We start from the raw sequence: 22,059 nt of genomic DNA, 5'->3' as shown, positions 1-22,059 counted from the left end.
AAGAGGTCTCTTCACAGTCCCCAAGTCCAGAACAGAATATTGGAGGCGCACAGTACTACAGAGTCATGACTACCTTGAACTCTATTCCACATCAAGCAACTGATGCAAGCAGTAAAATTATATAAAAAAACTGAAAAAGAATACACCTTATGGAACAGCGGGGACTGTGAAGCAACACAAACATAGGCACAGACACATGCATACACACACACATGTAGTACTGTAGATATGTGGTAGTGGTGGAGTTTTGGGTCTGAGGGCACACAGTGTGTTGTGAAATTTGTGAATGTATTGTAATGTTTTTAAAATTGTGTAAACTGCCTTAATTTTGCTGGACCCCAAGAAGAGCTAATGGGGATCCATAATAAATACAAATACCAGACTTTGATGACAAAATTTGCCCAGGAAGGACCTCTCAAGTGAGCACAGAACAAGGTGAGTCCAAACATGTACTGTATGTTGCTGCATAAATGATGTAATATTCCAAGGAGATATGCAGGGCCTAATTAGTAAATCGGGAGGTGCCAGAACAAAAAGTGAGCGCTAGAGTGGGGTGACCTGGGGAGCTCCGAGGTATCGGAACACATGAAAAAAAACAACAACTTTATAATACATCATTGCATGCATATCATGACATTTAAGTAGTGGCATCGAGCAGTAGAGTAGAGGCACTTACAGACATTACACACATGGGAAACATTTTTGTGGCCTAGGGTCCAACTCTACATAACTTTACATGGCTGGAGAATTTTTTTAAATACCACGTTTAAAACAACTCAGAACTCGGAGCTGGGAAATCTCCGACTTCCGACTTCAGTGCGTTCAAAACTGGTAAATCGGGGAAAAAGTATATTTCTAGAGCTCGAATAAACTTTGATCGCGTTTATTCAAATTTTTACATTGCAAAATGTTACAATTATTTTTCATGCCACGAGAGGTACCGGATCCGGCCAAATAGGATCCGGAACGAAACAGTCCAAAACAGAGAGGTGTGATCAGCTCAAATTAAGCACTGATATGGATACTGTAGCTAAGAAAGTAATACTAAGTGTATTTTGTGTAGTAAGCTGTTAGTAGCCTCACCCTAATAATTTGGTCCCTTTTCCCCTCTTAATTTTGCATACTCTTCTGACTTGGTGGTGCACATGTAGCCTATAACCTGTTTTAGAGCAATGTAATCATTGAATATTGTAATAGCTTTCATCTTTCATTGTCTGCTTATATGCCTCCTTTATTTATCCTACGGTTCTGACTTGGTTCACAGGGAAAATACTGTAAAAACTGCCCATGTTCTGAATTCTGTCGCTGTACATTTCAAAAGTGCTGAACAAATAGTAATAGACTATGTCCATCCTAGCTCGCTCATTAATGTCTTAATCGAAATTACGGATTGCCTCTTATCCGCTCGTCCACCCCTTATGCCATAGTTTGTACATCTCAATTGTCACTATAAACCACGTTTATTTAAGCAAGTTAGCCATATCTATGTTTTTTTTAAAGGCGGTAAATTAGGCTGAATTAACTGTTTTGCTGCCAGACAAGGCTCCGCTGATAGCCAGATGTAGCAGTGGTAAGGTGTTGGGACTGCTGTTAGGACTCTGCTGTTGAGCTAGATTTATGTAGGCCCTAACAGTTTGTGGGCACTGTTTGTCACCGTTATAGTGCAATTCATGTATTGTTTAATGCTGTGTAGTGGCTTTGCTGGCATGCATAAAAAAATTGTGTTTGCTCACCAAGATCTACATGCTAAAAATCACCACTGCTAGTTATCACACTAATAAACTGCAAAATAAGATTAATTTATTTAATGTCTGTGAATTGTGTATTTATTTCATGTTTAGTGGCAGTTTAGGAATTACATTTGGAAAGTTTGTGCCAATGAAAACATTTCCAACTCAATAAATGCATAGAATAGAACGTATATTACATTTTTTTATTTCAAAGTACATTAAATCTTGGAACACACTTCAATGATTAAATACACAGGAAATAAGAATTCCTTTGCCTCTATTCAGTTACAGAAAACAAATAAAATGTGTATGATAAAGCTGTGTTGAAAACAAGTCATTTTGGCATGGTTTCTTCTCAGCTAGTGTTCCTTAAATTAACAAAACAAACAAAAAGAAAAAACCTAATTAACAAAGAAAACAAGATGCTTCAAACTATTCAACACTAGAATACAAAAACGTAGCACCTTGTACCAGTCAAAATATATATATTTTTTTTACTGGTTTGTAGTGGATAAGAAGCAATGATATTGAGTGGGGAGACTCAAGGATATGATAAAATAATCATTCAACTTAATTGAAAAGGGTATAAAATATTCCTCTCCCCAACAGCTTCTTTTGGATCGGGAAGGCAGACAGTGCAAAACAAAAACTTTGAGGAGATTATTTCTCTTATCAGGTGAAGGTGATGACTACTTTGATGTCAAATATCAGTATGTTGTAGTTCATGTTACACAAGCCTCATCCACAATATTAGAATACAATTCCCACTGTATATTTGATGCCAAAATATGACCAACCTGCCAAAATAAATACTGTACATTATGTGCTGCTAAAATACGAAGTAAAATTAGATCTGATGGTTTACATACAATGGTTTCTAATAAGGAACTAATGCTAACCCTAAGGCACTGCTCAAAATAAAGCTAAATAATAAACAAAGAGATGTGAGGCACTGAGATCTAGCTATGGAAACAGGCAAGACACATGACCTATCATGTCTCCACAACTAAAACGCAATACATCAGTAATGACAAATGGAACACCAACAGCCATACCAATTGTAGCATTGACTAGGCCTAAAATGTTACTAAAAACACTTACAGACATTTCCCCTACTGGCTGAACTTTTACTGACCAGAGGTAACAACAACCAGGTCTGCGATAGGCCCACAGTGTGAATGATAACAATACTGTGAATGATAACAATACTATGCATGGTGATGCTATACGCACATTATACATACTGTGAGAGAGGCCACTCAGGATGGGAGTTCCACTCACTATCCCTTTGAGACCCCGGCTCTATAGTATCTATCTAAAATGTAGTTTAATGCAGGTATCGATCAATAGACATTTTATTTTCAGTCAGTGCAAAAACGTTTGAGTCAATGTTAGCTTAGCATAGTTAGACTGATGACTACACTCACACCCCTTCAAAACACACATATAGAAAACAAAATGAAGAAAAGAGTCGTCAAACACCTGTGCTCTCTAAAGTCTTATAGTAGTGGTGGATACAGAGAAATACATATAGATGTGCTCTAGGTTACTGGATCATCCGGACATGGATAGCAGTGACGGAGCTTTTGTGTAATGTTTCAATAAGCAGTTCTGGCTACAGTAACAAGGATACATTTCTAGGGGTGATGGGTGGGTTACATTCAGCATTTACACGCAAACACGTTTGCTTTCCTTTGAGTTGTACTGTACTGATGAAACCACTAAGTGGTGCTAAAGCACACATGAAGGATTGTTTAATTTCGAAGCCGCATATCCAAAAATGTTGTGTCAAAGGCAACACCAACAAAAAAACTCATTAAAAAAAAAAAAGTTCAGAAAATCTGTTTTGTTCAATGTTGCATGAGAAATACATCCAGGAAAATACATTTGTTTTACATGGGGCAATTTAAGAATTTCAAAAAATATATTATTAAAATTAGATCCCAATCATATTTGGTATGAATGTATTTACTATAAAGATGAATTCTTAAGGAAACCAATAAATGCTCAATTAAATATTTAATACTAAAGATATTCATAACTTAAAATCCAGTGAAAATCTCACTTTTAAAAAGTTGACATTCTGTTAACTCGTACTCAAATAATGTTGCTGACTCGTCCTATACTTGTATTTGTGTACAAAACATAAATTGAAGAGAAAAAAAAAGGACTTCAAAAAACCCACATCAAACTTGTATCTCAACCAGACTATTAAAAAAATGCTTGCAATTTTGTCATATAATACGATATCGCGTTGGCTCATTGGCTGAGCTGGCCAATCAGCTGTCTATTTGCATGACCGGTATACACCCAAAACATTCTGTTGTTGGGGTTCACCCATACCACCAACAAAGAAAAGCTGCTTCTTAACATAATTACTATTTCACTCATATTGTAATTAATTAAATAATTCATTATAGGTCATATCTCAGAAATCTGGACAGTTTAAATATTTGGGACAACAAAGGGAGAATTATCTTATTTAAAATGACATCTTAGGCTGTTCTCTGAGAAAAGTAAAATACTGACATAGGATTAACTTACAAATAAAGTAAAACCACAAACTCCAACTGCTGTAATGACAATTTTAGGAACAGCCCGTATAATAAAAAGTTCACTTCTTCTGTGTACATTGGGGGGGAAGTGTTCCGTGAACAAAATGTTGAGCAGTACATGCAAAATCAACAACACTTAATGATTTACTGTACATGATATGCGACTCTGCATTGCCTATTCTCATAGCTACCCACAACAATGTAGTTACTGCCTGGGCAAATATGTCATCTTGATCTTCGTGCATTTGTCAAGTAACACATCTCTGTTGCCAGTGGAGACAGAACATTGGTGATCCTTTGATACAGAATAATCAAGTTATTACCTGTTAAATACTGTTTTAAGGGTCCCCAAGGACTTTAAAAAGAAGATAAATAACTTAATACTGAAGAAAACATGGTATTAAGCCCATTAAAGTCATAGACAGCAGCTTTCAATGAGATTATGTCCAGTTTAGAAACGTGGTTAATGAATCTAGTCCATCTGGAGGCTTTTGTCAGATTTTCTTGTTGGGTCCTAATGGTGACCTAAGTAGTATAGTTGCAGCCTACTTCATGTCACTGCATTACTTCGCATCTTTCCCAATCATTAAAACTGCCAGAACATATAGAGGTAAGACGCTAAAGTGTATTTACAAATGTCAAGCAATAATAAGTAATGGCCAAATACGCCAATGTATAATTTTGTACTCAACTTTCCTCATATAGTGAAAATGGTCAGGCAGCTAGTATGATAGACCTTCACTCCATACTCTCTTCAGCACCAGATAAGACACCATTTCCACCATGAGAAAGTGAACCCAGACCCACATTGTAAACCTCCCAGATGCACAAATAAAACGTTAATAAAATAAACACATGAAGAAACGCAACAAAAGTGTGACAGGTGTTGCTATGTACCATGCTCAAGCCTGCCCTGCAAGTGTCCTGGCTGTGCATGCCACCCTTTCCCCGAGTTCTAAACACACACACAACGCTCTTTCACACTCACACAAACACACACACATATAGACTCCAGTCCTCTATGAGCGATATTTATACATTTTATAACAAAATTATGACATGGCGATAGGGATGGAAGACAGGTCAGTTTCCCTGATGCCACAACAACTCCTGATGTGATAGGAGAGGCATGGTAGTGGGGTGGAGACTGAGACAATGGTTATCCAATGAGCTCTCCCAACTGCCTTGTTGTGTTACGTGATGTCATAATACTCTCCAAAAAGGATCATCTAAGGCCACACTGTTCATCGAGAAAGGAGTGTAAACACTGCAAACGAAGAGGAGAAAAGACAATCAGCCACACGCACATTTTTTTTTTTAAGGTCCATTATGTAGTTGTGTGTATTACCCGACATTTCAGATAGAAATTAGAGTTATAGATCTGTCATTCTCATTGAAAGCAAGTGTGATAAGCAGTAGATCCATTCTTTGTGCAATATTTCTATGCCTCCCCTCTAAGTTTCTTTTTTGCTTCTTTTTACTTTCGGTTTTCAGCTTCAAACAGCTGAAAACTACAATATTTGGGGTTATTACTTGTTATAAAGATATTCACAGCAGTTTGTTTGTTGTATCACACAATCAGGCAAACATTTTAGAAACCAGGAAAAGACGGAGCTATTTCTACCTAATGCTCACTTAAAAAAAAGCAAAAACAGTAGTACTAGATAGAAGAATTTTCCGACAATGTTAGCCTATAGGTTAGGGAGGAGTGTCTGTGTGTAGGAAATAGAGGTAAGATGGAACACACCCCTTTATTTAAGGCACTTTAACAACTACTCCTGGAGTCCTGTTTAGGAGTCGATCCCCTGTTGAGGACTTCCTCTTCCTCCTCCTCCTGTTCCTCCGTCCAGCCTCCCAGACGCAGCGGGGTGGGCATACTAGACAGGTGAACTGCTGTGTGGCCGCTGTGCGTCTGCGAACCTGATTGCATAGAGGGTCGGCGCATAAGACAGTTGATCAACTGGATGTCATAACCTAACATGCATCTGACTTAGCCGAGACCCTAAGTAAAACAGATGAATGACTGTTACGTACCAGTGTTGCTGATTAGATCTCTCATTGGGTTCTGCCACTGGCCTGATGTCCTCTGGTGGGGGAGCGAGTTCTGTTGGTGGACCTAGAGACAGAAAAGGACACACTTGTGTGTGTTTGTGTGTGCGTACTAGGGCTGACCCCATTTAGTCGACTGGTCGATAGGCTGTTGGTGGACTGAGAATTTTTTAGTCGAACAGTTGCAAAAATCTTTTTTTTTTATGGCACGTCTTGATTGACGCCTGTTTCAGTGGACTATTCCGTTGCGGAGGCCATGGAGATGGCATACCAGTATCACCACTAGTACATTTACTGTTAATTGCCATCATTTCGAATCTACAATGTTTGTTTGGTTACCGTAATTTCTGTTAATGCATTCAATATTATTATTACTATAGTCTTTTACAGTTCTCATTGTCAGGGTGGACACGCTGTTTGCAGAGGCTACAATTGTGAGAAACAAGTTTTGGTTTATTTCATTCCATTTACGAGTTGTCAATTTTGTTCACTGTTTGGAGCGCTACTGTCAATGTTGAGGAAGGATACGCACCCGATTACGTATAGAAGTGAGCCTTGGCTGCTGGGCCTGCATGCAAATGTAGGCTTATAAATGTGCCCATTTGGGGATCTGATAGTATTTCTGATCGTCTTAACTCACCACCACTAATGAGCTGTGGAGCTCCTAAGTCATTTTTTCTTCACCTCAAAACAGCAAGTAAAGGAAGTCTGTTTTTATATCCACTGAGAATGACAATAGTTCCTTAATTTGGCATACTTGAAAAATATTTCCAGCTCTCTCCCTTTTGATAATCACTCAGTGAGAAAGGGAGAAAAAAAATGTCATGCTCTGATCCGGTGGAAACGTCATAAAATAGGCCTACCTGATTACTTATTATCCCTTGCGCAAATAGCCTACAGCTGTGCCTGTCCAGAGCTCACTGGCTCATGAAACTCCAGAATACTTTAATATTTTAAACAATGTTGCAAATTTGTTAGTACAATGTTTCAAGTTCCTCGCAGAAAGGTCATGCGTAGTCAGCTGCAACGTTTTTATTTGTTGACTTTATGTATGCTATTTTTACATAGTCCCATAGGGCGGCGCACAATTGGCCCAGCGTCGTCTGGGTTAGGGTTTGGCCCGGGGTAAATAAGAATTTGTTCTTAACTGACTTGCCTAGTTAAATAAAGGTTCAATAAAATACAAAATAGTTGGCAATATTTGATTAAGATTTGTATAATTTTTCATTTAGATATAACCTTTATTAAATCACATGACAATAATTTTGAGACAACTTTATTATAAAATAAATGAAACTGTTCCACGAAAATGTGCATATGAAAATCATAACTGGCACGCGGATCGGTAGAAATGACAAGATAAATTGGCACTCCAAATGGAAAAAGGTTGCCGACCCCTCGTATAGCCTATTACTGGCAACTTCGGGAGCGTAATGGCAGAAGCTGCGAATGGCAGAAGCAGCAACGGGAGGTGGTGGTTCGAGAACAGGTTTTGTTTCTTCTGGTTAGGCTACCTTGATCTCTTGCTCCCTCTTGTGTAATATCAGTGTCTTAATTATTTAATCAGTGTGCTTAAAGCATCAGACAAGCTCAGTAGCCTACATAACAGTTGATTTTATTAAAAACACATAGGCTGTGTCTATATATGGAATAACACACTTATTAAAATTTCGACCAGCCGATTGGTCGAAAGAACAGACGACTCTTGGTCGACCAAGATTTGTTTTAGTCGGGGACAGCCCTAGTGTCACAGTTAAATAAACATAAGGACCCTGAGGTCATCCCTTTGAGGTTACCTACCTCATGCATGTAAATAGCATGGAGACTCATCTCGGCCAAGGCAAACTCTGAAAGCATTGTCGTGCTCCTGATCCGAGAGTCACTGGCTGACATGCTGAGGAAATAACAACAAGCTATTATTAGCAAGCCTAAAAAAACATCTAAATACACTGTTATTCATCACTTAATCCACCCACTTTCAACTAACCTCAATATCAAATGAATAACACACTTTTGGCATGCATGTATCTAATCAAGCAACACTTTTGTGTTATAGAACAACCTAAATAAACATTGTGTGTTGTGGAGTGCGTTTGCAGAGCGTGGCGTTTGTTTACCTACCTGTCGATGACAGTGCGGTCGCTGCAGTACATGGTGCTGTCGGGGTGGGTGGAGGGCAGGAGAACATGCGAGTGGGATCGGCTGGCGTGGGGGAGCTGGGAGTGGGAGATGGACAGCGAGGCCAGGACGCTGGCGGCGGCAGAGGCAGCCGTGCTGGGAGGGACGAAGCGGCGGTCTCGGCCGGGTAGGCCTGACGCGGTCAGAATAGGGTGGGCCAGGACACTGGCCAATAGGTTGTCAGGCTGGACAGGAAAACATAACCCAGAGATACAGAGGTCAGTATACAAGAAAACTGACAAATAACACAACATAATGTAATCTAATACTAAACAAAAATCTTTGAGAAATGACAATACACTGACATCATTGTTGGATGAAACCGTTTGAATGAGAGTAGGGGTGCTGATACAGAGTGTTGAGGCAAATATCTTCCTGTGTACTAACTGTGACTGACTAGGAATTGGTGGTGGTGAGTTAGTCACTCACTGCGTTGCCGGACTCGTTGGAGAGCAGCGAGGAGCAGAGCGGGGCCTCAGAGAGCAGCAGCTGGGTGGGGGGTCCTCCCTGAGCGTCCTGGTGCACCTTCTCCTTTAGATGGCTGATGAACACTGAGCTCTCTTGGGGGGGTTGCCAGTGGGGGTTCTTTATGGTGAAGTGCATCAGGGACAGCTCAGTCTTGCCGTTCTCAGCCTGCTGGTACACAGATGCCTCTGTCTGGCCCTCTGACATCCACTGCAAAGACAACCGGTTATACATCACTCACAGGAACTTTGCCCAACAAAAATATGAATTAACACCATTATACAGAAGTAGTCACTAATATCAGGACAACAACACACACGAAGTGAAAACTGATTTGTAATAGCATGTACAGTATGACTGAGAACTTGCCGATATCTGACAATTAATAGTGTTAGTCTCTCATTTCAACATGCAAAATTACAAATGCTTTCGTAATAATGACACGATAAATCTTTCCCAATACGGTAAACATCCTAAATGAGTGAACGGTAAAGCAGCAGAGGCGACCTGAACTCACCAGTGGGTTTCCGTGGCGGCGGATGTCCATCTGTGCGAAGGAGCAGATATCGCCAACTCCGACCACCTCCACGGTGAAGTTCCTGAAGAAGTCGATGATCTCCAGGGACTTGTTCCTCAGGAGGAAGATGAGGATGAAGGGAGTGACAATGGGGCTCAGCAGTTCCTCCAGGATGAACACCTAAACAGACAGAACACTGGTGAGTTATACTAGAAAAGGATTCGTATTGGGAAGATATGTTCAGACTTCAGATCCGCACGCTTAAAGGGATACTTCGGGATTTTGGTAATGCCCTTAATCTACTTCCCCAGAGTCAGATGAACTCGTGCATACCATTTATATGTCTCTGTGTTCAGTATGAAGGACGTTGGAGGTAGTTTTGTGAGCCAATGCTAACTAGCAATGACTAGAAGTTCTTGGGTATCTGATAGCATATAGCCTGCGACATCCTTCATTGATGTCAATGAGAGAGTTGCGAGAACAGCGAAGCACTCGGATCTCAAGTCTGACTACTTTACATAGTGTCACCCAAACAAATGTTTAAAGTGCTGTAACATCAATTCGTTCCTGTGTGGGGAGTGTCATATTATGGTCAAATCATTTGAATTGGAGTGTACATAAATAACTACTTACAATTAAAGCACTTGTTTAGGTATTGAGTCATTCAAAGAAGTCAGCCTATGTTAAGCCCTTACATGTCTGTTACAAGAACAATTTAATCTCAGACTGTATGCCATAAAGCCATATAAAGTTCAGTAATTCCTTTCCATCTAAGGTGAAGCCAATGAGCCGTCTATTTACTGTCTGGCCCTTCTCACCCACCGCTTTGTACTGAAACAGCTGTGCCACCTCGTCCCGGGTCTCACTCTTGTTGGCGTTATCCCTCCAGTGGTCTGGCATGTAGTGGATGTGAGCCAGCACACACTGCAGCAGCTGCTCTGGGCACCACACCATGTGTTCGTCTGGGATGAACGACCTGAGAGGGCATATTCACACAGACATCATCTCTCTTTTTCACACAACACATATGACATGGATCATGGACGGACTGGTATGTTTGTGGGTTTAACATAGGCTGAATTTCTTTCTTTTTTTTTTCCCCCTAGAGCTCCCTCCCTTCTACCCCTTCGCTCATTCCTCATCAGATGTGTTAGAATTGGTAGAGTGGCAACTAGGTTGAGCTGTTCCATTCCAACTCATCCGCAATGGGAAGCGGGAAGGAACGACTTCTTTGAATGAAACACAATTACAAATCACTACAAGATCATCCAGAGAGGTCACCATTCCCCCTGTGGATGCCATTTTGTCTCCTCACTCACCTGGTGATGGTGATGACCACACCCAGCACGGTGATGGCGGTCAGGATATGCTGCACGGTCAAAACATCCTCGTCATACACGGTCAACGCGATGAGTACAGCCAGCACCGAGCCCGAGAAAAACGCCACGTTCTTGGCCAGCACGGTCAGCAGCGGTGAGGTGAATGAGTTCATGTACTTGGAGGTGGGCTTGTAGCCGCGGCCCAGTCTGCCGTGCAGCTCGTGGTCCAGCTCGTTGAAGTGGCGAAGGTAGAGGCGGCCGTACAGGGACCAGCGGCGTGCTCCCAGACTCCCAGGCTCCCTCCTGATGACCTCGGTGTAGCTGAAGAAGGCGTAGAGCACCTGCCACACCAGGATGAAGGGGCAGAGGAGCAGGTTGGCCACGCCCATCAAAAGAATGACCCGGCTCAGCTGCTGGGCCAGCTCCAGGCGGTTGCCTGCACGCTTGTACTTGGGGTGCAGGTTCCATTTGTTCTGGAAAAGCGACCCCGGACCCCAGAAGAGAATCAACTCAAAGTTGTACTTGAGGCCCTGGGTGAGGAACACCAGATTGCCCAACAGGGGGAGCTGTAACTGTACAGGTAACAGGGACTTGTTGACCATGGCTACCATGTAGTTCTTGAAGCGCAGGATGCGGTGGTAGATGTCCAGCTCAGTTAGCTCCTTCTTGTGGATGCACATCTGCTGCTCCCGCTGCAGGCTGATCAGACGGTCCTGCACCTCCTGCCACGTGAAGTTACACAGCTCGCCCTGGAATGGCGAAAGGGCAGAGGTCAAAGGTGTTCAGAGATTGTACAGTGATAGGAGGGACTCATGCGTAAGGCAAGGGCATGACGACAAACATTTATCTTGACGTCTTTTGAAACCATTGTAATCCAAGCAATCTTATTTTGCTAAAACAGTTGCTAAAACTACCTTGAAACATTTGGCAGATCACAGTTTCATGAGACTGTAGGACCACGCCTTACCATTCTGATCTTCAGTGCTTTGATGTAGAACTGTCGGATCTCCCAGTAGTGGAGGATGTTGCAGAAGACCTTGATCATCCGGTAGACCCAGAAGATGGCTGCCATGATGAGCAGGAAGATGATCCAACTGTTCTCCTTGATCCTACAGAGGAGAAGAAAGGATGACAAAGGGGGAAAAATAAATATTTAAAGAGATTCATGTTTTTGGTCCCTGTTTGACATCAGTGGTTCATTCCACGTAGTGGAAAATGCATGCGTTTGTGAATCTGTATACAGAGGTGTGGGAAGAGCCATCCATCAGCTGCATAAAGAGCAGGTCAAAATCATTCATTTTCACCATTGATGTATGACCAAAATAACCATCTACAAATGAGAGTAAAGGAGCCTTATGAATCTGTTGCTTTAAGACTCGTTACGGGTGACCTGAACCAACCACATGTTGTAATTAAGTTGTGGGGCCTGAGAGGTAGAGCTCTGCAACCCGCCCAGCCTGACGGGCATGTTTTTTCATCAATAACTAGGGTAAGGGCAGGGCTCGGGTATCACTAAATTAATCACTAACAGTTTGAAGCTGAGTCATTTGCGCGTGCTCTGCTGCGCAGTACAGACATATCTGACTAAGATCATAACATGGTGTCAGAAGTGCTTCAACCTCACATATAAGACAGGAGAGATTATTTCACAAAAAATAAGTTTAGAGATGACGAAAAGTAGCTAACAGCTGTCTCATGTCTCTTCATTAAGCGGAGCAGCCCAAGCGGCGCCGTTGCTATGGATACTCACAGACTCAGGGCCGCCATAAGCTGAGTGCATGCAGAGTGACAGAGGAGCAGCTAATGGACTTACAAAATGGCGGAAGTTATTTCTGATTGGGGCAGGAGTTGGCAGAAGCAATAGGGCCTGGGTAGGGTAGGGCCTGAACGTCGCTTGCATGGGTAGGGCTCGGGCTTAAAATGCATGCCCGTGCAAGGCTCTACTGAGAGGTGTGTTCAGATACTGCACTCCTGTTAACAGTTTGTGGCTTGGATGTGTCTCAGTAACAGTCTCTCCTGCGTAACAGAGAATTACTAAGAATCAGCTGGTAAAGTATCCCATTTCAAAACACAGAACAAGTCACCCACAGGTTATCATCTAGTAAACATATTCAGGGGAATAAACAAATTCAGGGGTTTAATTTTGAAATTAAAAACCAAATACAAACAACGTTGTGACAAAGTTAGGCTACTTCCTGATTTGTGTGACATCTCTTTCATTTCAAGACCAACTCAATGATGAAACAGAGAGGAGTTGGGGGGAGCAGACTAAGTCAGTAGTTCTAAAATGGTGGGACATGCTGTTCCTGGGTTAGAATTCCTAGCAGTGGTGTGTAATCATCTTCTATATAAACACCCATTTAGTCACTGACGTTTTTAAGGGGGGGGGGGGTCAACTATAACCCCGCAGTCTAGGATTGTGTGCAGAATCAGATTGACGATATTGCAAAAGACAAGCAAGATGGTTTATCTATTTTGGAAAAAGATTTCGCTGTGGGGTCTGGGTCTTGCTGCAGGACTAGGGGATGTCATGTGGTCCACAGGCTGCCTGCCCAGATTTCACAGTGATTCCTTCCAGCTACTGAGTCTCACCATGCAGAGACTATCCATTACATGGTTTTCCCTGGTACTACTCTGAACACAGATACACAAATAACCTGCTCCAGGAACTGGTCATCCACTACAGGCTGGCGGTGTTGCAACTTGCCTAGTGTTAACAAGTGTTTTAGGAGAAGGCTATGTGAATATGCAGGGCTATAAATCAGTCATAGCAGGATATATACTTAACTGAATCTTTTTTTTTTTTTACACTTAATTTAGTATTTTGAAATAAACAGTTAAAATGTACAGTAGTTGCTAGGCTGTATTAAATCCCATTGACAATGCTAACTAAATGCTAATGAGCACATCAAATCAATTTTATTTGTCACATACACATGGTTGGCAGGTGTTAATGCGAGTGTAGCGAAATGCTTGTGCTTCTAGTTCCGACCATGCAGTAATATCTAACAAGTAATATAACCTAACAATTCCACAACAACTACCTTATACACACACAAGTGTAAAGGAATGAATATGTACATAAAAACATATAAAATGAGTGATGGTCGAACATTTTATACAGTCTCAAACACCACGTGACTGGGGACTACAGGGAAGCTTCATAATGAAAAATGATGTCACAGGTGAAATGAAGCACGCAATCTTCTTTATCTCCTAACGTATCGCACAAGTTGACTGCAGGCACTTAAAAAGAAGCTACAAATATTCAAATGTATGAAAGATAATGAAAGAAATTGTTTCAACGCTGTTGACGTTATTGAAAAACCATCCCGTGGCTATTTCCAAATAACCCAGTATGTTGCACGGAACTTAATTTCTCTTTCAGATATGTCTTTGACAGAGAAGTCATGACTACCAAAGCTTTCGGTAGGCATAACTAACTAAGCTTTTCAACACAAGGTTTCACAGCACGCATTCCTCAAATAACTCAGGATCAAATTTCACTAAAACAGCAGCCCTTCCCTCGGTCCACTGAACACAATTAGACTTAAGTGCCGACAGCAATCCAAATTAGTTCAATTAATGACCACTTTCAATTAGGTAATAGGAAATGACAATAATACTGCCACTCAAAAGAGCTCATTTTACAATTAACATCTCTGATACACAACTAAATGTATTCATCATAATGTTCTGAGTGGAAGAATAACCCAAAGGCGATGTGAAAGTAGGCCAATGCTCTGTGCTCCACATTGTATCTCTATGAATGTGAGCCTATCTTACAGTAAAACCATTTCTCACAAATCTAATAAGCAAATATTAGCCTCGGAATGACTGGTCATAATTACATTACGCTGGATAAATTAAATCCCATTTTTCAGGCCTGATGAAGTTCTGCAGGCTCTTAGATATATACCCTGGGATTACTGTGGCTTTGTCAATTCCCAATTTAAATGAAAAAGGATTTATATTCTGACATTGGTTGTGGTAAGACAAGTGTACATCATACGCGTTGAGCCAGATCTTCAGTTTCTTGGCAATTTCTCGCATGGAATAGCCTTCATTTCTCAGAACAACAATAGACTGACGAGATTCAGAAGAAAGGTCTTTGTATCTGGCCATTTTGAGTCTGTAATCAAACCCACAAATGCTGATGCTCCAGATACTCAACTAGCGTAAAGAAGGCCTGTTTTATTGCTTCTTTAAATCAGGACAACAGTTTTCAGCTGTGCTAACATGATTGCAATTAATTATCCTTTTAAAATGATAAACTTGGAATAGCTAACACATTGGAACACAGGAGTGATGGTTGCTGATAATGGGCCTCTGTATGCCTACGTAGATATTCCTTAAAATCTGCCGTTTCCAGCTACAATAGTCATTTACAACATTAACAATGTCTATACAGTATTTCTGATCAATTTGATGTTATTTTAATGGACAAAAAAAAAAGTGATTTCTTTCAAAAACAAGGACATTTCTAAGTGACCGCAAACTTTTGAATAGTAGTGTATATATACACATACAGTTGAAGTCGGAAGTTTACATACACTCAGGTTGGACTCATTAAAACTCGTTTTTTCAACCACTCCACAAATTTCTTGTTAACAAACTATAGTTTTGGCAAGTCGGGTAGGACATGTACGTTGTTCACGACAATACATTTTTCCAACAATTGTTTACAGACAGATTATTTCACTTATAATTCACTGTATCACAATTCCAGTGGGTCAGAAGTTTACATACACTAAGTTGACTGTGCCTTTAAACAGCTTGGAAAATTCCAGAAAATTATATCATGGATTTAGAAGCTTCTGATAGGATAATTGACATAATTTGAATCAATTGGAGGTGTACCTGTGGATGTATTTCAAGGCCTTCCTTCGAACTCAGTGTCTCTTTGCTTGACATCATGGGAAAATCAAAAGAAATCAGCCAAGACCTCAGAAGGAAAATTGTAGACCTCCACAAGTCTGGTTCATCCTTGGGAGCAATTTCCAAACGCCTGAAGGTACCACGTTCATCTGTACAAACAATAGTACGCAAGTATAAACACCATGGGACCACGCAGCCGTCATACGCGTTCTGTCTCCTAGAGATGAACGTACTTTAGTGTGAAAAGTGCAAATCAATCCCAGAACAACAGGATGCTGGAGGAAACAGGTACAAAAGTATCTATATCCACAGTAAAACGAGTCCTATATCGATACAACCTGAAAGGCCGCTCAGCTAGGAAGAAGCCACTGCTCCAAAACTACCATAAATAAAGCCAGACTACGGTTTACAACTGCACATGGGAACAAAGATCGTACATTTTGGAGAAATGTCCTCTGGTCTGATGAAACAAAAATAGAACTGTTTTGCCATAATGACCATCGTTATGTTTGGAGGAAAAAGGGGGAGGCTTGCAAGCCGAAGAACACCATCCCAACCGTGAAGCACGAGGATGGCAGCATCATGTTGTGGGGGTGCTTTGCTGCAGGAGGGACTGACTGGTGCACTTCACAAAATAGATGGCATCACGAGGAGGAAATGTATATAGATATATTGAAGCAACATCTCAAGACATCAGTCAGGAAGTTAAAGCTTGGTCGCAAATGGGTCTTCCAAATGGACAATGACCCCAAGCATACTTCCAAAGTTGTGGCAAAATGGCTTAAGGACATCAAAGTCAAGGTATTGGAGTGGCCATCACAAAGCCCTGACCTCAATACCATAGAAAATTTGTGGGCAGAACTGAAAAAGCGTGTGCGAGTAAGGAGGCCTACAAACTTGACTCAGTTACACAAGCTCTGTCAGGAGTAATGGGCCAAAATTCACCCAACTTATTGTTGGAAGCTTGTGGAAGGCTACCCAAAACGTTTGACCCAAGTTAAGCAATTTAAAAGGCAACGCTACCAAATACTAATTGAGTGCATGTAAACTTCTGACCCACTGGGAATGTGATGAAATCATTCTCTCTACTATTGTTTTGACATTTCACAGTCTTAAAATAAAGTGCCGATCCTAACTGACCTAAGACAGGGAACTTTTACAAGTATTAAATGTCAGGAAGTGTGAAAAACTGAGTTTAAATGTATTTGGCTAATGTAAACTTCCGACTTCAACTGTATATACACACACTATCCATCTACCAACACATCTATTAACAGGCTGACTACACCGCTCGCGTCGTGTGTGTGAGCATTGCAAAATAAATTCAGAAATCTATATTATTCATTTATTGCACCCACACTGCTCGCGCGTGCCAACGAGCGTCTGCGTTGCCAAAGGATAAAATAGAAGTCAGTTCTATTTGTGACGCAGATCGTGCTGCAAGTCCTGCCTCTCCCATCTCCTCATTGGTTTATAGAAGCAGGTACCCACATGCCATCTCCTCATCGGTCATACCCACGTGGGTGACTGAAAGACGAACGAGTTCAGTGGCGGTAATGCACCTAATTTATGAAAGTTGCCAATAGCAATATAAAGTCAAGAGAAGAAAAAGACTAGAAAGAGGAGAGATGACTAGAAATGATTCAGTTGACCATTTTATGTGTGGATTAATTGTCGGAGTAGAGGACCTTGTGCATTTCAGGTAAAATAACAACTCAATGTTTATATCCCAGGACAAATTTGCTAGCAGCAGCAAGCTAGCTAAATAGGACAAATTAGCCAGCAAGTGCAAGCTAGCTAGCTAAATTACCATAAATGTTTAATGCTTTTCGACCTGTCCCCAAATTAATGTAATTGGTTCAGAGTTTGTTTTGATATTTTAACCTGCGTGTCATGATCACGTTTGGTGTGGGGGGACAAAATAAATGTATGCACTATGGGGCACGCACACAGCCGGTTTGGGTTCTGTGTAAGACAACACTGATTGACATACCTCTCAGTGCACTGCTGGCTTGGTAGGATGGCATCAGGCAGAGTGACCTTATTTCTGTCCAGGGGGTTCTGGCCAGGTCCTGTGTGGTTCACTGCCCGATTGGCAAACAGGATATCATACTCCACACAGTTGAACAGGAATGTTGTGAATGTGACCACAAACAGGAACTGACTGCAATAAGGAGTTTGAGATGTTGGGGTTAAACATTAGCCGATATAAACCTTGAATATTGTCTTAAAAGTAAAAAATATCTTACAATAGCATGAGAATTGTAAATAAATCGATATACTTACAAAAGTTCAAAGAACTCTGATAACATCATACAGGCAAAGCCATTCTTCTGATGGAACTGATAGATGTGGAATTTCAAGTTAAGAAAAAGTATTAAAGGGAAATTCCACCTCAACCTCATTCATTATCTCCAACACCATACCAGTGTCCACATAAGTGAGGTGTCTACATATGTGTTTCTATAAAGACAATAAGGTCCAAAAATATGCTTCTCTGTGACACCACAGGGTAGGATTTAAAGTAAAAAAAGACAGTGATTTTTAAAACCGGCAATGAGTTTAGCCAGAGGGAGGGTATTTTCTTGCTCTCCACGTCACCACAAATCAAACATTTAAAAAAAAAAAAAAAATGTTTGTTTTAACTTTTGATGTCATCATGTAGAACTTTTTTTAAATTTGATTATTTTCTACAAAATGTAGAATTTCAGCATTTTGACATATATAGACAATGAACAGGTTGAAAAGTGGTGGAATTGCCCTTTAAGTGTTGTCACACCCTACAAAACAATTACTCTGAAGTAACCTTTGATGCTTAATCGAATAATAACCATGTATGTTGTTTTTTTTTTTAAAGTAGACCAAATACATCACATGGAGAAAGAAAAAAAACAACAAAGCAACTTGAAGTGAACCAGTCTGGCATCAATATCATTAAAGTACAGAGCATTTGTTCTGGAAGAACACACATAATTGAAAGTCGTTCTCCTGAGGCAAGTGCCTAATTTAAAGTCACTGTGCATCATAAGTTGCATTTGTATCTTGCGACATCATACTGCCTGAATTAGATTAAAATGTCAAAACTGTGTCTGAAATTGCTTCTTTATAAATTAGATCATTAGGTGACAGTACAGAAACACACATTATAAAGCTGCAATTTTAAACATCATCTTGAAAGAAATGTTTCTTTCCAACCCAATAAGCTACAGTATATACAGTGTCTTCGGAAAGTATTCAGACCCTTTGACTTTTTCCACATTTTGTTACATTACAGCCTTATTCTAAAATGGAGAAAAAAAAAGAAGAAAAAAATCCTCAGCAATCTACACACAATACCACATAATGACAAAGCGAAAACAAGTTTGTAGAAATGTTTACAAAACACAAGTATTACATAAGTATTGAGACCCTTTGCTATGAGACTCGAAATTGAGCTCAGGCACATCCTGTTTCCATTGATCATCATTGAGATGTTCCTACAACTTGATTGGAGTCCACCTGTGATAAATTCAATTGACTGGTCATGATTTGGAAAGGTACACACCTGTCTATATAAGGTCTCACAGTTGACAGAGCATGTCAGAGCAAAAACCAAGCCATGAGGTTGAAGGAATTGTCCGTAGAGCGCCGAGACAGGATTGTGTCGAGGCACAGATCTAGGGAAGGGTACCAAAACATTTCTGCAGCATTGAAGGTCCCAAAGAACACTGTGACCTCCATTATTTTTAAACAGAAGAAGTTTGGAACCACCAAGACTCTTCCTAGAGCTGGCCGCCGGGCCAAACTGAGAAATTGGGGGAGGAGGGCCTTGGTCAGGGAGGTGACCAAGAACCCAATGGTCACTCTGACAGAACTCCAGAGTTCTTCTGTGGAGATGGGAGAACCTTCCAGAAGGACAACCATCTCTGCAGCATTCCACCAATCAGGCCTTAATGGTAGAGTGGCCAGACAGAAGCCACTCCTCAGTAAAAGGCACATGACAGCCTGCTTGGAGTTTGCTAAAGACACCTAAAGGCACTCAGACCATGAGAAACAAGATTCTCTGGTCTGATGAAACCAAGATGGAACTCTTTGGTCTGAATGCCAAGTGTCACGTCTGGAGGAAACCTGGCACCATCCCTATGGTGAAGCATGCTGTGGGGATGTTTTTCAGCAGCAGGGACTGGGAGACCAATCAGGATCAAGGCAAAGATGAACAGAGCAAAGTATTGAGAGATCCTTGATGAAAACCTGCTCCAGAGTGCTCAGGACCTCCGACTGGGGCGAAGGTTCACCTTCCAACAGGACAACGACCCTAAGAACACAGCCAAGACGATGTAGGAGTGGCTTCGGAACAAGTTTTTGAATGTCCTTGAGTTTCCCAGCCAGAACCTGGACTTGAACCTGATCGAACATCTCTGGAGAGACCTGAAATTAGCTGTGCAGCAACGCTCCCCATCCAACCTGACAGAGCTTGAGAGGATCTGCAGAGAAGAATGGGAGAAACTCACCAAATACAAGTGTGCCAAGCTTGTAGTGTCATACCCAAGAAGACTCAAGGCAGTAATCGCTGCCAAGGTGCTTCAACAAAGTACTGAGTAAAGGGTCTGAATACTTATGTAAATGTGATATTTCTGTTATTACTTTTTAGGAAATTAGCTTTTTTTTTTTACTGTTTTTGCTTTGTCATGATGGGGTATTGTGTGTAGATTGATGAGTAAAAAAACTAGAATAAGGCTGTGTAACCTAACAAAATGTGGAAAAAGTCAAGGGGTCTGAATACTTTCCGAAGGCATTGTATATAGCCAGAGAAACATGTTTTATCACAACATTTGTTAAAAGGATATTCTTGTGAAAAAGTTGTCCAGATTCTTGATATGGTGCCATGAGTCTGCAAATTAGGGGTGGAAAAAAAAAGACTTAAAAGAAACCATTACTTTTTCCCCTCAACAAAACAGCAACATCAGTTTTGATCAGGTATGATTCGAAGAAAACAATAACTTTAAGTGAATCTAGTGCCTGTGCTTATAAGTGATTGGGGGGAGGGGGGTAGTTACATAGTTACATATAGGGATATTTATTTTTGATGATACATTGTATCGTTTTGACAATATTGCAATATTATTTTTGTGCTAGTTGGCTGTACATGCACCAAAACTCCAGTATTTTTCCTTCATACTTTGTCCTCCATTTTCTTTTTAAATAGGAAGACAATTTGTTTTCAGCACTTTTACTTCCATGACTGATCAAAACTCGTTTTGTCATGGCTCTCATCCCTTTGCAGCAGATACTGTATATGGTGAGCAATATGTTTGGAACATCGAATCACAATAAAATCACAGTATCGAATCACAATACATATAGAATTGTGAGAATCGTAATGCATATCATATCGGCACCTAAATATCGAGATAATATCTTATCGTGAGGTCCCTGGGAATTCCCATTCCTAGTGTTTATAGGAAACTGGAATCGTGCCATTACTGTGTCATTACAAGAAATCACATATCTCACCAAATCATATTGTGCCATAAGATAGCGTTATGTATAGCCCTGAATGCTAGGACGAGATATGTTATGTAATATAACTGGTAGAGTACCTCTCAGGCCCTCTGGCACATGTACTAATAGGTCCTCTTCCCCGTGAGGTGAGTCCTCCTCAAAGTCCTCAATCCGCTGGTACTCCTGGTAGGTTTCTAAGTTGGCCATTGTGCTTCACATTCTCCCTGTACCTCCTCCAACAGGCAAGTTGGGAACGCGCACACACACACACACACAGTGTTATTGTGGTGTTTGTTTTCTATGCAGTTACTTGCTAGTTAACAACATTCGTTTAAACGAAATCAGACAGGTGAGGGGGATTGCTAGGTAGTTACTGTACGTTAACTATTATGCTAACGTTAGCTATATAACATTACATACAATGTGGCGTTGAATGATTACCTATCACCAACAAAGCAATAAACCACCAAGTAGCTAGCTATCTAGCAAGGTACCTAGTTAACTGTTCTTACCTCACTCAGCTTATTTTCTGGCTGGTCAGTCAGCCAACGTTCCTTGTTTATCCTTGACTGTCTTGACGTAACGCTGCTACGGTACCGTTACGTTAGCTATGTGGCTAGCTAGCTGTTGTTCCCTTCTCGGTCCATTCGCTGGATTCTGATTTCAAGTGGCCTGGATTTCTACGTTATTTGTCGCGCTATTAGCTAGAATATCCACTGTTATATATATATATATATATATATATATATATATATAACTAATAACCATTTAGGGTTGATAACTATTTATGGTAGATAACCGCGTTAGCTAGCTAGATCATTTGAGGTGGACTTCCACTGTTCTGTCTTTCACAAACAAACCTCAACAAAACATCATTCGACGTCACT

General features: G+C 40.8%; 1 protein-coding gene across 2 annotated transcripts; it reads right to left on the bottom strand.

Moving 5' to 3' along the window:
• Positions 1-1,919: 1,919 nt before the first annotated feature.
• On the bottom strand, positions 1,920-22,031 carry LOC106599848 (autophagy-related protein 9A). 2 transcript variants are annotated; one of them, XM_014191191.3, is made up of 15 exons: positions 21,685-22,031; positions 21,271-21,405; positions 20,518-20,561; positions 17,978-18,042; positions 17,685-17,855; positions 11,781-11,922; positions 10,814-11,562; positions 10,317-10,470; positions 9,495-9,674; positions 8,942-9,187; positions 8,456-8,697; positions 8,135-8,228; positions 6,320-6,401; positions 6,033-6,205; positions 1,920-5,552 (listed from the first exon to the last, which is right to left on the bottom strand). In XM_014191191.3, exons 2-14 carry the CDS (start codon positions 21,377-21,379, stop codon positions 6,051-6,053), a joined length of 2,433 nt encoding a protein of 810 aa, XP_014046666.3. In that variant the 5' UTR covers positions 21,380-21,405; positions 21,685-22,031; the 3' UTR covers positions 1,920-5,552; positions 6,033-6,050. The 2 variants fall into 2 exon arrangements, with proteins under 2 accessions (XP_014046666.3, XP_082829566.1); XM_082973440.1 differs by lacking the exon at positions 21,271-21,405.
• Positions 22,032-22,059: the final 28 nt, after the last annotated feature.

This window comes from Salmo salar, chromosome 03 (assembly GCF_965601325.2).
Source record: "Salmo salar chromosome 03, fSalSal1, whole genome shotgun sequence".
Classification (NCBI taxonomy): Eukaryota; Metazoa; Chordata; class Actinopteri; order Salmoniformes; family Salmonidae; genus Salmo; species Salmo salar.
Note: the sequence above shows the minus strand (reverse complement) of the source record. Positions and strands in the feature narration are given on the sequence as shown.